This window comes from Rhinolophus hipposideros (genome assembly GCF_964194185.1).
Source record: "Rhinolophus hipposideros genome assembly, chromosome: 23".
Classification (NCBI taxonomy): domain Eukaryota; kingdom Metazoa; phylum Chordata; class Mammalia; order Chiroptera; family Rhinolophidae; genus Rhinolophus; species Rhinolophus hipposideros.
This window is the reverse complement of record NC_138069.1, coordinates 42,263,529-42,278,756: the sequence shown is the minus strand read 5'-3', so window position 1 is coordinate 42,278,756 and position 15,228 is coordinate 42,263,529. Positions and strand designations below refer to the sequence as shown.

Here is a 15,228-nt window from a genome sequence, read left to right as displayed (position 1 = left end):
TCTAGCGGATTCCAGGCAGCGTTCCTTAACTACCTTCCCTTCAATTCTCATCCAGTCTGGTATTAAAGAGCGACCATACTGTTTCAAGTATCTGACTGTAACTTGGTTGAACCACAGACTCAGCAGATCAACAGGAGGTTGTCCGGGAACCAGTGTGCCATCAAAATGCTGAGGAAATGTAGTAAGAGAATACAGATCACGAAAAATAACAAAGTAAGTGAATGAGGTGAGTTTTCACACTACCTTTTGGTATTGTTCTTCATTCATCTGCAGAGCAAGCAAAAAGTCTTCATGCTGGGGGACAAAAACCCAGACATGCAAATACAGCTTTAGTAAAAGACGCCACACACCATTTAGAATTTGTTTCTATAAACATAATAGAATTGTTAATAATAGTCATTTCTTCATTTACACGGGTTAATTTAAAAATTATTGAGTGAATGTTGACCCTCAAAAACAGCTTTCTGATACTGCGGTCCAGCGGGAGTATGCTCCCAGTGCCTCTGCATCCTGACTGTGCCGGCTGTCTGCCTCAAGGAGCAGCACTGTGCCGCTCAACTGCACGCTGCTGAACAAGGCACTTTTTTTTTTTTAAAGAACACCATTTTTACTTGGGGAAAAAAAAAGACTGACAGAAAAACTGATTATTCAAAAATAGGTATCTGGCAGACATTTTCTCAAAACTGAATTATTATTTATGGACAATGATAAAACTCTGGATGTCAAGCAGAAATTAGAATTTGGGAGACATTACCCTGATCCAGCTGTCAGAGTTACCTACCCACCTGTCATTTGTTACATTAGGTGACATTACTTTTTTAAAAATGTGAATGCATGATAGTGAAGAAAATAATTACTGGTACAATTTGGTGCCAATGGTTTGGTTCATGCTAAGGCACTGTTGTTTTTGTTCCGTCAGTACAAATTCAGCATGGTAAGAAAGTAAATGATCTTATCATTAAGAGATCTGACTTCACAGAAACCTCTAAAGAGTCTTGGGGAAGCCAGAGGTACATGGGTCACTTTCAGAGATGCTGGTTTTAGAAAATACACATTAAACAACCAATATATTCTGGATGGCTTGCAAATTTGGTAGTATTATATATTTGGAGCTGAATGGAATCGCTCTCGGTTTTTCTCTGCCATTAGAGGTTGAGGGAGGTCACGTGTGCTAATGCTAAGCTCCAATTAAAATTCTCTAACATAAATCTGATTTATGAAACAGTGAACTTTAGTATCATTACAAAACCCTTTTAAAAACTGTTCAAATTAATCACCGAAAGAAAAGGCAAATCTTAAAAGACAGTTTTCTACTAAGCAAACCAGAATCCCAGAAACACACTCCAAGCACATCTTCCTACCTCTGCCATCTCCTTGATTTTCTGTTCATAGAACTCCTGCTCTTGCTGCACAGCTGGAAGGAGGGTGCGTCGGTCATAGGATCTACAGTGTCGCCGCTTATTTTCCAGAAAGAACATCCTCTTTTCTATCTTTATGTCACCTAGAAGACGTGACAATGCAAAATCATGCAAACAACTGTTTGCTAGGAATCCAGGCCAGCCATTCCAGTCTCCTGGGGCCTAGGCCCCCACCCGCTTTCTAGCAGCATGTTTTGTTCTAACATGCTCCATTGTTTGGGAAAAATGGACTCTGTATCATCCTCTAACCTGCTATGCATTTTGGCTTTCGTGTCTTTTTCCCCCGTTATGCTCCATTTGGAGGGTCTCAGTATTGTGCTATATGAATATAACCCAGTTTATTTCTATTCTATTGAGGACAGGTGGGTTTACTATAAATAGGGCTGTTGAACATGTCTATAATTCAGTTAAACATACAGGAAGGAATGGAGCTGCTAGGTCAGCTTTAGAAAACATTGCCAGTTTTCCAATGTAGTTGTTCCAATTTACACTTTCCTTCCACCAGCAATGCATATGAGTTCCAGTCATTCCATGTCCTCATCAACACCTGGCATTTGTGTCTCCTCTCTTTTTTCTTGGTCAGCCTTGGTTGAGGTGGTATGTTGTATTTTTACTGATATTCCATTTACATCCAAATTCTAAGAAGACTCTTCATGAGAGCTGTGTGGTGGTCAGCTCATTAGGACCATAAAAAGGGCAGCTGAGGGAGAATCTTCTCTCTCTGAGGCAGGCAATGCATAGCACAGTGAAGGGATGGAAAAGCTGAAAAGGTGAAGAGTAGGATTCCTGGAACAGATGAAGGATTCTTAGCCTATGTGCTTATAGACTGCTGTCAAGAAAGGTTATGTGTATCTGTAAGTCACAAATATTGAACTACTAATGTACATCAAGCGTATTTTCTATTTCTAACTTCCAGTGTCCTTAAAGATGGTCTACTAAGTGCAATGTAAGAATCAGAATCTAAAATTAAAGGGATACACCTGAAACCATGGGCTGGAACTAATAAGACGAAGTTAACAGGGAAAAAATGTCAGATATGGGACAACTGAGAGACGTCTGCTACTTAAAAGCAAGGTAGGTGAAAAAACCAAGGCTTAATGTGAGCCAAAGGTGGGCCATATTTTAATTTTCAAAAGCTATGGCATTCTTAGGCTGTATGGACTTAATTTAAGTACAAAATCTTAATCCCAGCTGATGTCTCTACTAAGAAGATTTCACTTGGAGTTCTTTGTCCAGCTGGGTACACCCAAACTTTCAAAGAAATACCAACAAGCTAGAGAAGGGTACACAAAGGAGAATCAGGAAGCAGCAACAGATCGATTCCAAGGCTTTGCAAAGGCAAGAGCTACAACCATGGCAGGCAATTTCAGAAAGGTACCTTTTGGCTTGATATAAAAGGAGAACTTTCCAAAAGAAAGAGCTGACTATGTCTTATGAAGTGGTTCTTTTCTTTTCTCTATCACTGAAAGTCAGAATAGAGAATGACTAGATATCAGGGATGCCTAAAGTGTGGGTAAAATTAGCTGAATGAAAAACTACTTACATGCTGTCCCCACTTTCTCATTCTGCTACAGACCCGTGAAATCTGTCATGTCAGGAGAGCACTGGTCCACAGACCAGCCTGGGGACCTTAGGAGTCAGAGCCTAGGGCATTTTCTTTTAGGTCCTGAAGAGTTCAGAAATTCAAGTATAGATGTAACAGAAAGACAAACTGAAGTAAAGGGAAATATTCCTTTCTATGACATAATCTATAGGAAAAGTTGTAGTGGACTCTTCTTGGACACAAGCAACTCCGATGAAATTTTTATAAAAATCAACAAGTTTACCTTTTGGGGCACAATTAGACTTGAAGCAACCTCTTTGGAAGAGCTTTCAGCACTTATTTCATCAAGAAGAATAACAATTTTAAATAAACAGTGGCTACTTCAGAGCTGCTTGTTTTTTTTCTGAGAAGCCACTCTCTGAGGGGTAAGTGACCCCTCAGCAGTAAGCAATCAATCACTGGCCTAGACAGTTTTTACCAATGATAAAGCTAATTCTCATCAAACATTCAAGACCAGTTTTTTTCCCAAAGTCAAGGACTTTTCCATGCACGAATTTTCTAACACAGTACTAAATTTTCCTGTCACGGTGTATCCCAAGTAGCAGAAAGAAGGAAGATGACAACTGTAGCCACTTTCTAAAGATACTGATGTGCCATCCAAGCAGTCCACATCAGAGTTGCTGCTTGGACTGCTATGGAAGGCATTTCCTAAGCAGCTGAACCACAATGTCCCTTACGGACTGTGAAGGAAGGCACAGCTCTGCACAGCAGCTTCACACACTATCAGCGACACTCAGGTTGCCATTACCTTGTTCGAATTTGAAATCTATGTAAGAATACTGATTCATTTCTTTTCTCTTTTTTCTTTTTCCACTGGCTTCTGGCGATAGTTCCTGCCATTTTTTAATGGCATCAGAAAAGGCCTAAAAATTGAGAAAGGGAAAGGTTACCACTGTAGATGGGACACAATACATGAAACCCAGGCGATCTCCAAATATCATTTTGATTCAGTTTCAGCTATCTCCCAGCTTACAGTTTCAGCTATCTCCCAGCTATCTTACAGAAACAGGTAGTTGTAAACTAAATAGGTGGCATTTCATTATTTTTGTTTTCTGACTTTCACAGACTGCTGCAATGGCAGAACCAAAATGCTTACTCAGAAATTAAAGGGCGACATATAAAACCAGAAACTGCTCAAGCTGTCCTTGAATGAGTACAGATTACATCACATGACAAATGGCTAGCGAGTGAGCGAGTTACGGTTCATAGGCATCTCTCGTGGTGTTGCTCTGGGTAGCACTCCTTCGTCCACCCCCCCACTCCTGCTTTCACCTGTATTCCCCACTTTGTACTGCACAGTGCAGCACAAAATTCTTCTGCCAGTGACAGTCCCTTTCCCCTTTTCTTCCATACCTTTAGCTTCTCCCTTTTTTAGATCTTTCCAATGGGCATTTAAATGTGCTCAAGTTTTTGCCATCTTAAAAATCGAAAACCCTTTCTTCCCTTGGCCTCCTTCCCCTTTCAGCTACCAGCCCCTCTTCCTTCTTCTTCCTCTTTGCAGCCAAACTTATCAAAGGAGCCGTCTGTATGTTGTTTTATCGCCTCACCTCCCACGAGCTTTCTAACTCCCTCCAATCTGGCATCAACCTCCCCCCCCCTTCCACTTGCTAATGTATTTCCTAACATGGGGCCAACTCTAATATCTGCGTTTTAGTCCTCGTCTTACTTGACCTCTCAGCAATAATGCCGACCCTCCACTCTCCCGACTTCCTGCTTCCTCTGTGCCCTGCTCCGCCTACATCATCTTCTCTACTCGGTCTTTACGTGTTGGAAGTCCTCGAGGCAGCCTTGGCTCTCTCCTCACCTGACAGCCCCACTAGGAACCTCATCCAGGCTGGTGAGGTTACTTTCCATACACTGACAACTCTCAAAATCCCTTCTTTGGTCTGTATTTCCTGCCAATTTGGTCCATTCCACCATGCAATGAATTATCTTTGGATGTCCTGGATGTCTCACAGGCCCTACTCAGAATGTTGGTAATTCAACGTTTCCCAGACTGAATTCATGATTCTTTCACTCCAAGTTAGCTCTTTTACAAATTAGTTCTTATTCCACTTCCTAGGAAATGATACCGTCGTCCTCCACACCCCCTTACTGAACTACTTATAATACTTAGGGTGGTGACTAAATGTCACTTGCTCAGGGAGGCCCTCCTAGAGCCTCTCAGTCTCTTTTAGGTCCTGCTGACGCACTCTTTCAAAGCATATATTTTTCTTTCAAAATACTCATCACAGCTGTAATTATCTACTTATGTGTTTGATGCTGTTTCATGTTATCTCCTCCACTGGATTAGGAGCTTCTAGGGGACACAGATATTACCACAGCTCACGGTGTATCATCAGCCACTTGCAGTTTGTACTTAATATTCATTTACTGGGTAAAGGGTTATAGGGATGTTACTAATAAATCACATTCTGCTCTAATATCTTAGAGAAACAGGAATGCATCCCTGTGTCAGGACAACAAAATAAAAAGTATTTTAGCTACAGAAGAGGGAAGGATCCCCTTTCATTTTAACCCACATCCTACCTCCTCATTTCCAAGCTCTTAAGTTTGGGGATGAGAAGGCAATTCCATTTGCTATGTCCATTCACACATCCTATGAGCTAAGCACTACACACGGACCTTCCTCCTCGTTCAATGCTCGTGATAACCCTCTAAGGGAGGTATTCTTTACTGTACAGCAGACGGAAGCAAGGCTTAGAGGGTAAGAAACTTGCCCCCAGTCAAACCTGCATTAAAGCTAGAGTTTAATAAACTCAGGCCAGCTCAGAACTAAAGCCCCTCTGACAGCACCTTGTGCTCACAGGTTCAGTGAAACCCCATCAAGAGGCGGCCGGCAACATTCGTCTTGCTCTGTCTGCTTCCCCAACAATGTCCTCCGGGGCTGCAGGATCTCCTCCCTTACTTGCTTTCTCTCTCTCCTTCCTGGAATTCCCACTACCCTAGGGGTTCCCTACAAACCCTTAGGCACACGTTCGTACTCAGTTGTAAGACAACTAGTTTCTACTATGCTTTGCCTTCAAGTAAATACTCCACCCTTGAACTAGGGCTACTTGCAAAAACTCAGAAAAGGAGGCAGGACAGATATTATAATTTGTATTTTACAAGCGAGGCAGACGTCATTTACCAGCAACTAATGAAATTGGGGTGTGAACTCAGAGTTCCTAACTGGTAGTCTGCTGGCTTTCAATCACCCCACGCTGCCATAAAACACAGACGTTCCTGACTGGAAGTGGACTGGGCTCATTACCATGGTCACATTTAAATAATGTTTCTAGTTAGCAGGAAAAAATCCACACACATGAACACAAACTGGTACTTGTCAGGAAGCTGTATCTTAAAACAAAATGTTACCTACACATTAAAGGAGCCTCCAAAGTCTTCCTTTACTAGTTGTGTTAACAATCGTCACTTACTTTAATATCAACTGAGGGTCTAGGTAAGTAGATTAGATAAAGTTAGATGCTCAGAATTCCTTCCTTTCGAGACCTGCTAGTTATGACTGATACCTACACATCCCAAAGGCACCAGTTACTTTTTTTCTTTTCTTGCCTCTTAGCCCTTGCACCTATCACTCCTCCAGTGAAAACATCTTTTCTTTGAGACTATTCAAATGTCACCTTCCTAGTGCTCTCAGGTGCCTCTCTTTTCTCATACTCCTTATACCGGTTTAACCTTTTTTTTTTTAGTCTCCTCAAACAGACGGAAAGCTCTTTGGAAGGAAGCTAATTTGTGTTCTAACGATGCCAGTGTTCTCAGGGTAGAGCCGGTAACTACCTCAAAGTATGTACTCAAAACACCTACCAGGAGGAACACAGGAACAACAGAAGGTGAAGAATAATTTTTCATTTTGCTATTATGGCATTTCTCTCTCTAGCTTGCTCATGTTCACAAATCAAATACCCACTCAGGTACTGAATCAAGGATATAGTCTAGTATGATTTTCAGGATATCTGTGACACTGGCCAGAGCTCCCTTAGAGGATGACCTAAAATCATTATAATGGGTATTTGGTGACATGAAAGCAGAGGAGTAGACAGAGACTCTGGAGCCTGGGGGAGGGAAGACAGAGAATTTACAGATTTAAAGAGATTAAGTAATATACCAACCAACTAAAATAAACAGATTTTACTTAGAACCCCGTATGACCAAACAAGCTGTTACAATGATTTCTGACACGTTCAGGGAAATCCAAACACTGAGTGGATAACTAATGATGTTAATTTTTAAGGTATGATATGGTACTTTGATTAGCGTTTTCAAAAAAGATTATTTGTCTTTTTAAGATAAACACTGAGAGAGTTATGGATGAAAAGAAAATGATCCTTGGAATTTGCTCCAAAAGTCTGGGAGGGAGACCATGGGTAGGGGTAGAGATGAAACAAGACTGGGCAGCAGCTTAATTACTGAAACTGAGCGATGGCTAAGCGTGGGCTTATTATAATACAATCTCTTTTATATGTTATTTGATGTTCATAATAAAAAAGGGGTAAAAAATCCAGGGCAACGTGACTCCGTCTTCACAGCGGACACACTTTCCCTAAGCTATCATGCGTCTGGGGCGCGGCACGCACAGGGCTGACGTTATTGCTGGGATTACAAAACATCTCTGGTGCACCTTCTCTGTCTTGCTCACATAAGCATCGCTTTCTACAGGGCAGAACCTTGGGCACCCTTGCACACAGCAGGGGAAGTCCTCAGTTGTAACTGAGCACACCAGGTTTTAGCTTCTACCACACAGAACTTTCCCTTAAACACCCCACTTTCATCTCAACAGCCCAACCCCATTTCAAAACCCTGTAAATGTTCAAACTACCCACCAAAGCAAGCAGACACCATTAAAAATATGAAGGGTGCCAGAGAGACAAGGAAGGGGATAAGGAGGTAACGAGGAAGAGGAATAAGCCACACAAGCCTACAACCTCCCACCCAAATAATGTGTGGGCCGTGGGATGATCACACCTTTGGCAGGGACATCACTAATGCTAGCATTGCTGTTCCTGACCCCAGGATGGTGGCAGGGACACTGGCAACGAGGACCAACCCACCCCAAGACCACAGGCACTGTCTCCTGCTGCTGCCCTTCTCTTTTTCCTCTGGGATTCGTGGGCGCTCAAAAAAGGTGTGAGGCACCTTGGAGCAGTAAAGCGCCACACGGCCTCAAGATAAGAGAGCCCTTGCTTTCCTGCAGTCACGATTTTTTTGGGAGGGGAAGCTCAATCACTTTTCAATGACAGTACAGGCATTTCCTATTTAGCTAACAAGGGGGATGAGATTCAGAAATAGAAAGCACCGACTCTGCTTTTAGAGTAATTTTACCTAAAATTAACCTACAGTCAGGAGTTTGTTGACAGCTGCCTGGATCTTGACAATCTAAAGGCAGAAGGGGGGCCTAGACTCAGCAGGAGGTCACATTCACCTAGGGTTTACCTTCTTCCAGGTTAAGACACAATGGGTGCTTTAATCACTAAAATAACTCCACATTTATTTATTCTTTGGGGGGGGAAAAGCACACAGTTTGCTGGGAATCACAAGAACTGCAGCAGAAAAATGGATTTCATGACAGAAGAGAGGAAGAGGAACAAGCCCAAGACCTGTTTGGTGCTCACTCTTCCGTTCTGGCTGACACCACGAAACAGGAGCTGAGCAGTGGACCTTACTAGAAGCATGTCTGCATTACCCACTGGTGACCAGCACCCTTCTAAGCCTGGAACAGAGGCCCTTAAGTAGAATCTTAGTTAGGGCCCTGGGGGGAGAAAAACACTGGGAGCTTTCAGCAGCTGCCCACTCTCTTCTGAGGCAAGCCAGCACACACTGGGCAATGCTGGGTTCCTGCGCGCTTTCTGAACCCTCCCTGCTGCGTATAACTGATAACTGAGCCGCCCAGGGGGCATGATGTGGACTGCCATAAGCCAAGAAGCCAATAAGGGAGCAGCAGCCCTGTACACACGTGTCATACTCTAGTCATCCTGCAGGACATGGTAAAATTCATTACCCTCCATGGTATTATGGTCCTACCAGAACTTCCTTGCTTCTAATCCATTGTTTCTTTTCATTCAATTCTTCCTGACCAGCAAATACCTTTGTCTAGTTATCTTCACCCTGACAAACTACTTAGCTCTTTGCCATCATAAACCATCCCTATTTCCACAAGCTGAACTCTTCATTTCATTACCACAGAAAGTAATCGAGAGGTATGACCCCACCAAGACCAAGAAGATCACCTTTCGGGTGATTGCATAGTGTCCTTTGAGCTCATGCAGGGCCCATTTGATGTCCTGACTGCTGAGCATTTTGAAGTCGGCCATCAGGAGGTCCGCAGCTTGGATGAAGCAGCGCTGGTCAAGAGGAGCCAACTTAGAATAGTCAAAGAAGTCTACCTTAGGCAACTGAAACGAGAGGGGGCACAGCATGAGGCCCGACTGCGCACTGCCTGGGGGAAATCATTTAATAAATTGCTTATTCCAGAATAAAACAATCTCACTCATAATTACTCTATAAGGAGGTCACCAGCCCTGAACAGAGATGAAGAAATAGTAATTCAGAGAGGTTAAACAGCTGACTAGAGTATGGATATTAATTTTACTAGTTAGAACTAGTAGAAAAGTATAGCTGTGGACTTGAACCCAGTCTCCCAGCCACCTTCTTTCCACACAATGTTTAGAAAATTTTTTTCTGGCTACAGAATATGGAAAGGAGATAGTCAAGAAAGAATCTGCAGGGAGCAGGAGGATCGAGCAACAGATCCCAATGAAGCAGTTCTGAACTATACTTTCCTTCACTTACACTAAATTTTAGTTTGGAGCACAAATGAAGACAATGATCAAGATTTAAAAAATCAAAATGTTTACATCTTGATCCTGGATTTGGTCATGCAGGTGTATGCATTATATATAAAACTCACATTAAAACTTTGAAAAGCTATTGAGCTCTAGGCAATGATCGGATGCTGATGTTTGGGGCAGTGTACTGATGGTTTTGTGATTTATGTTGAAATGCATTATAATGAAATAAAAAAGAAGAGAGAGGTGCTGATGGATGGAGGGAAGGCTATGTGACAAAGTGGATATAGTAAAATGTTAACTTTTAATAGTACTGCTCCTGGGTATAGAAGTGATCAATGTAAAAGTCTTTTGACTTTAATGTACATTTAAACATTTTCGTAATAAAATGTTAGAAAAAAACAAAAACAACTGAAATGATACAAATAACCCTGGCCAATTCTTGTTTTATTTCAGAAACTTGCTTTATAGGATTAAAGAAATGCCTCCATTTCTTTGTTTTGTGTTTTATGGAAAAGAGAAGAGAGTTACAATGAAAGCAGTTATATACAGAATTTAAAGTGGCCCAGGCTGGGAAATCCCACTGACGTATATATATATTCTGAAATCCTATTTTCCCGGCTAGTCTTTTAAAATGTGTCCTGACAAAGCACTTTCTTCCCATAAAGATGATGAGAAAAACAGAGCATTTCCAGGTAGAGACTGCAACAAAGAGCATGACACTTGCCTTTGTCTCATCTTGGCTGGCAAGCAGGCTGCTACTGGGGTTGATAACCACCCGGTCTTCTCTCTTTGGATAATCTGGATTTTCCAGAAGAAAATTACAAAGTCTGCAAAAATAAATGATAGTACTTTCATACTGCTTCCAAATCCCACATCAGCCCATTGATTCAAACACAATGTTTGAAAAATAAAGTCCCTAGTTACACATTACAATTAGCCTATCAAGGAATTAAAATGTTTGCAGATCAGAAAAATGAAACAAATAGACAAATAAAAGACAATTACATTGCATTTCTTTTTGCTTGCTAGTTTAAAAAGCAATAAACATACTGATAAATGCAAACCCCCGAAGTTTTTCTATTAGTCGGGTATCAGTGTAATGAAGTCACTGAAATTCTTATTGGTTGAACTATACAGAACTGGAGAAATTTAGGTCAATGTATGAGTATTTGTTTGTCAGAAGACTATAAAACAAATAAGGGATGGTAAAAAGTATGTATTCACATTCACAATTAAAATCATTTTCTAAGAGAATTAATGGAATGTAAAAGACCTGTTAATTCATTAATACTTTGTAACTCGATGGTTACATAAACCCCTGAGTGATATGAGTGACAGTTTATTAGCCCATTGCAAGCCTGAAAGAACAGACTGTGTTTGCTCCTCATACCAAACCCATAGCCTGTCTCTTTATCACTACAATGTAATACTAGAAAGGTGAGGATATAGAGAGTTAAGATAATACATACAGCCGTGTCACCCCCCGATTTAACAAATGTTAACTAGCAAGGCTCTTCAGCCTGAAACCACCAAAACAGGCAGCAAACTGCTCTCGGATGATCCCCCAGTGCGTGGTCAGCCTGGGCGGTGTGCAGCCCATCACTTCAGTACCAAGAAAGCTCCTCCACTCACAGGGTCACTGGTGCTTTCCGTCCCCATCCCTCCTTCCTGCAGATTTGCAGGGTGATTCCACCCCCTCGTAGGTGTCCTTCCCATGTCTCTCACTTGACTCCCTTCCTCTCAGGTCCCTCCTGTCCAGTGTCAAAGGTGGAGCCTCCAATAGTAAGACAGGTCCAACAGAAGCGATCGGAGAAAAAGTGCTCACATCCTGCTCTTCCTCACTCCCGTTTGGGAACCAAAAAATGGGGAGGCACACTTCCCCTGCAACCCCCTGAGGAACCTCAGCACTGGCCCGATGCAAAGCCCCCGTCCTCATCCTGCTCCAGGACCAGTCAGCACAACAACACCTTTTTCTTCACCATCACTTCCAGGAGCCCCAAGTGCTTCTTCGCTCTAAGCTCTCCTCTCCTTTTTTTTCTCATTATTGTGATTTTTTTTTTAATTTAAATTTATTTATTGGGGTGACAATTATTAATGAAATTACATAATTTCAGGTGTACAATTCTGTATTACATCAACTATAAATCCCACTGTGTGTTCACCACCCAGAGTCAGTTCTCCTTCCATCACCATATATTTGATCCCCCAGCTCTCCTCTCCTTTATCACCATGCCCGTCTATGGAACGCAATGCCAGAGGCCCCGAGAGGGGCAAAAACCCCTCTTCCCATATTATAGTAACAAGGGGAGACAAGCATTCTGAGCACATCACCCTTTAAAACCCCTGTCACTGGTGGTAATTCCTTGTTCCAATACAAAATCATGAGCACTGTAGTTAAGTTATACAGATCTTTGAAGGCTGACCTGAGAATTAGCCACCATTAAGAATCTAGTATCAGTGGGAAAGGCCTAGTGTTCCAAATAATTCCAAACACACACACACACACACACACACACACACACACACACACACACACCCGGATGTACTACAAACCAGAAATGGAATAACCCCTCCATTTCAAACTTCTCTGTCTGTAATGTTCTAGAAGGTGTGACTACCAAAGCTAACATCTGCCACATACCAGAAATTTGGGAAAAGATAAAAAGGTCAAATGATAAAGAATCTGCTACAACGACCACCCATTAGTGAAGCCAGCGGCTCCTACCGGGGGTGCACACAGAAGATGACCTGCGAGGGTGTTGGAGGAAAACAGGAAAACTCCTATTTCTATTTTTAAAAGTCTTTCTTCAAAATTTTCTATTTTCATGTATTTTTTGAAGTACATAATACAGAAGTACAGTACATGATACAGAGGTAGACTAGTAGGTATAATTTCTGGGGGGAAAAACTCATATTTTAGGGGTTCTCTTAACAATTCATTTTACATTTTCACCACTATGAGGAACTTCACATATTGAAATGCTGCAAGATGTGGCATTCCACATGGCGGAAATCACAGGCTCTCACTTTGAACTGTCAAAATTCATTTCTATTTATTATCTTCTCTACCTAACCTTACCAACAGAAATTTCCTGGAGGTTAAATAACATTCAGTGGCACAGATAATTAAGGACAAAGTCTCCCTTCTACAGAAATATGCTACAACCCAATACATTAATATTTACAGCCTGGGGCAAAGGCAGTGGGAGGCTTGTCAGAACTCAGATCTGTCCACTTATTCCTATTATTTCATGCCTGATCTGACCTGACAAGCTAAAGGGTCTCGAGAAAGCATTCCTGCTAAGTAAGCCAGGCTAGCATTCCAAGCTTTTATCCTTAGACAGTTACTGCTGTCTGGATCCAATTTAAGTGAGTGAAAAGACTTATTTAACCAACCAAAGAGTAGATTACCATCATAGGAGATAGGAGGTTCTCTGGTGAACAGGCCCCCTGTGCTCATCTGACCAGCTGGTTACATCTAACAGTGGTGTAAACACTGCACATGAAGTGGCTGAGTCAGCCACACAAAATCCCAGCCTACGCAGCTCTGCTTTGAGCCTCTTTTGGCCTCTACATCAACATAACACTGATCTTAACTATAGGAATTAACAATTTAGTCCCAAGAGCCCAGGGATGAAAGGAAAGTAATGCCAAAAAAAATCAGACTGTAGGTTTGAAAAGATTCAACACAATTACTGCACATTCCTTTTCTTTTGGATTTCAAAAGAATTTTTATGTCTTTAAGAATGAGTTATTTGCTTCTGAATGATGCAAAAAAGGGCAGAGTCAGTAAGTCTCTAGGAAACTAGACATGTATGAGACTCAAGACTACCCCAATCCTCATTTAGGACTGAATTCTTATTATCTTGGTGGTCCAAAAAGTTCCAGACAATAATCTAAAGTAGTATTAGACTGACGTTGCCCATAAGCACATGACAAAAGTCAAAGCAAATCCTCCCTGAAGGAACCATTTCTATCAAGACCTCAAGAAATGAGCTCAGTCAAAATTTACAAAATACACAAGGAAACAGGACATCACGAAAACCAGCAGAACAAGAGAATGGAACTCACAAGAACTTCACATGTCAGAAGGATCACATGCAGAACACAAAAAAGTTATCTTTATTGTTTATAGTGTTTAAAAAACTAAAAGGATTAAAAATACAGGCAAAAAATAAACACTAGAAAAATGACCAGGAGAATTAAAAAATAAAATTACTAGAAATACAAAAACACAGAAACTGAAATAAAAAACATAGTGGATGGGTTTAACAGTAGATTATGCCCTACTGAAAAGACAGTTAGTAAACTGGAACATAGCTCTTAAATCATCCAGAATGTATCTCAGAGAGATGGATGGGGCTTAGAGCCATGGAGGCTGGGGAAAACAGAGGTGTTAAAGGGTGAGAAACAGAATGGGACAAAGGAATTCCCTGATGAGATAATGGATAAAGAATTTCCAGAACTGATCATCATCATCAATCTATGGTCTCCTATAGTCTATATTATAACTGTATTGCCTTAGTGAGATATACATTAAGAGCAAAAATGACTATAAACATTATTCACTTTAATCAGTAAAGTTATTATTAGTAACACTGGCACTATAATTAAAAAATATTTTATGTATATTGTAGGATAAAGAAAATATGTTGTTATTAGAAATTAAGTTTTTAATGAAAGAAAACACACACAAATGTGAAATTTAGAAAGACAGAGGAAAAAAACATAATGTTAAATTTGCTAGGAAATCATCAAGTCATGACTAAAAAACCACATTTCTTTGGTCTGTCCCTTAAAAGGGCCAAGAGGGGTGACATGCTAGTGGCGATGATGATGCGTCAAGCCCCGAGACGGTTATAAATATCAATTCTCATTCTAAGAAATGTGGGTTTCTTGGCAAAATGACAGACTCCAGATCTAAGGCAGAGAAGTTCAAGATAAGCCCAGAGCAAGTTGGTATGTTACTAAAAACACAGGTGCATCTTAAAGCGCCCCAAGTAGCTAAATATAGGATAACTGAGTATCAAAAAGAAAAACAACGATAACTGACTGTAAAACTCCACTTACACAGAACCTTTATGTCCATAGTGAGTTTAAAAAAAAAATATATGAAGAAAAAGGCAAACTTTTCCTTATAGCAGAATGCCAGGTAATAATCTAGGTGGTGGGTATGTGGGTGTTCATTGTACAGTCTTTCAACTTTTTATGTTCAAAAGTATTGGAGGGGAAAACAATCAGTGACATTTTTAAAAAGTTTATTCTAGACTAAGACACTAAAGATAAATACATTATGAAACCTTGATTGAATCCTGGTTTAAAAACTGGTAACAGAGGCTGCCTCTGGACAGAGGGGGCTAGTCAGGGCTGCTGCTGGTACCTACAGTGAGCGTGTTTGTGAATTAGAAAAAAGGACCTC

At 41.1% G+C, this 15,228-nt stretch overlaps 1 protein-coding gene across 7 annotated transcripts in view; it reads right to left on the bottom strand.

The window, feature by feature from the left end:
- Positions 1-15,228, bottom strand: part of RNF216 (ring finger protein 216) — a 141,459-nt gene that overhangs the window by 80,922 nt on the left and 45,309 nt on the right. For all 7 annotated transcript variants that reach the window (XM_081035532.1, XM_081035537.1, XM_081035533.1 and 4 more), the window contains 5 exons: positions 10,534-10,636; positions 9,249-9,413; positions 3,770-3,884; positions 1,362-1,501; positions 244-294 (listed from right to left, as the gene is read on the bottom strand). In XM_081035532.1, coding sequence (XP_080891658.1) covers positions 244-294; positions 1,362-1,501; positions 3,770-3,884; positions 9,249-9,413; positions 10,534-10,636 — 574 coding nt within the window. The remainder of the gene's footprint in view (positions 1-243; positions 295-1,361; positions 1,502-3,769; positions 3,885-9,248; positions 9,414-10,533; positions 10,637-15,228) is intronic.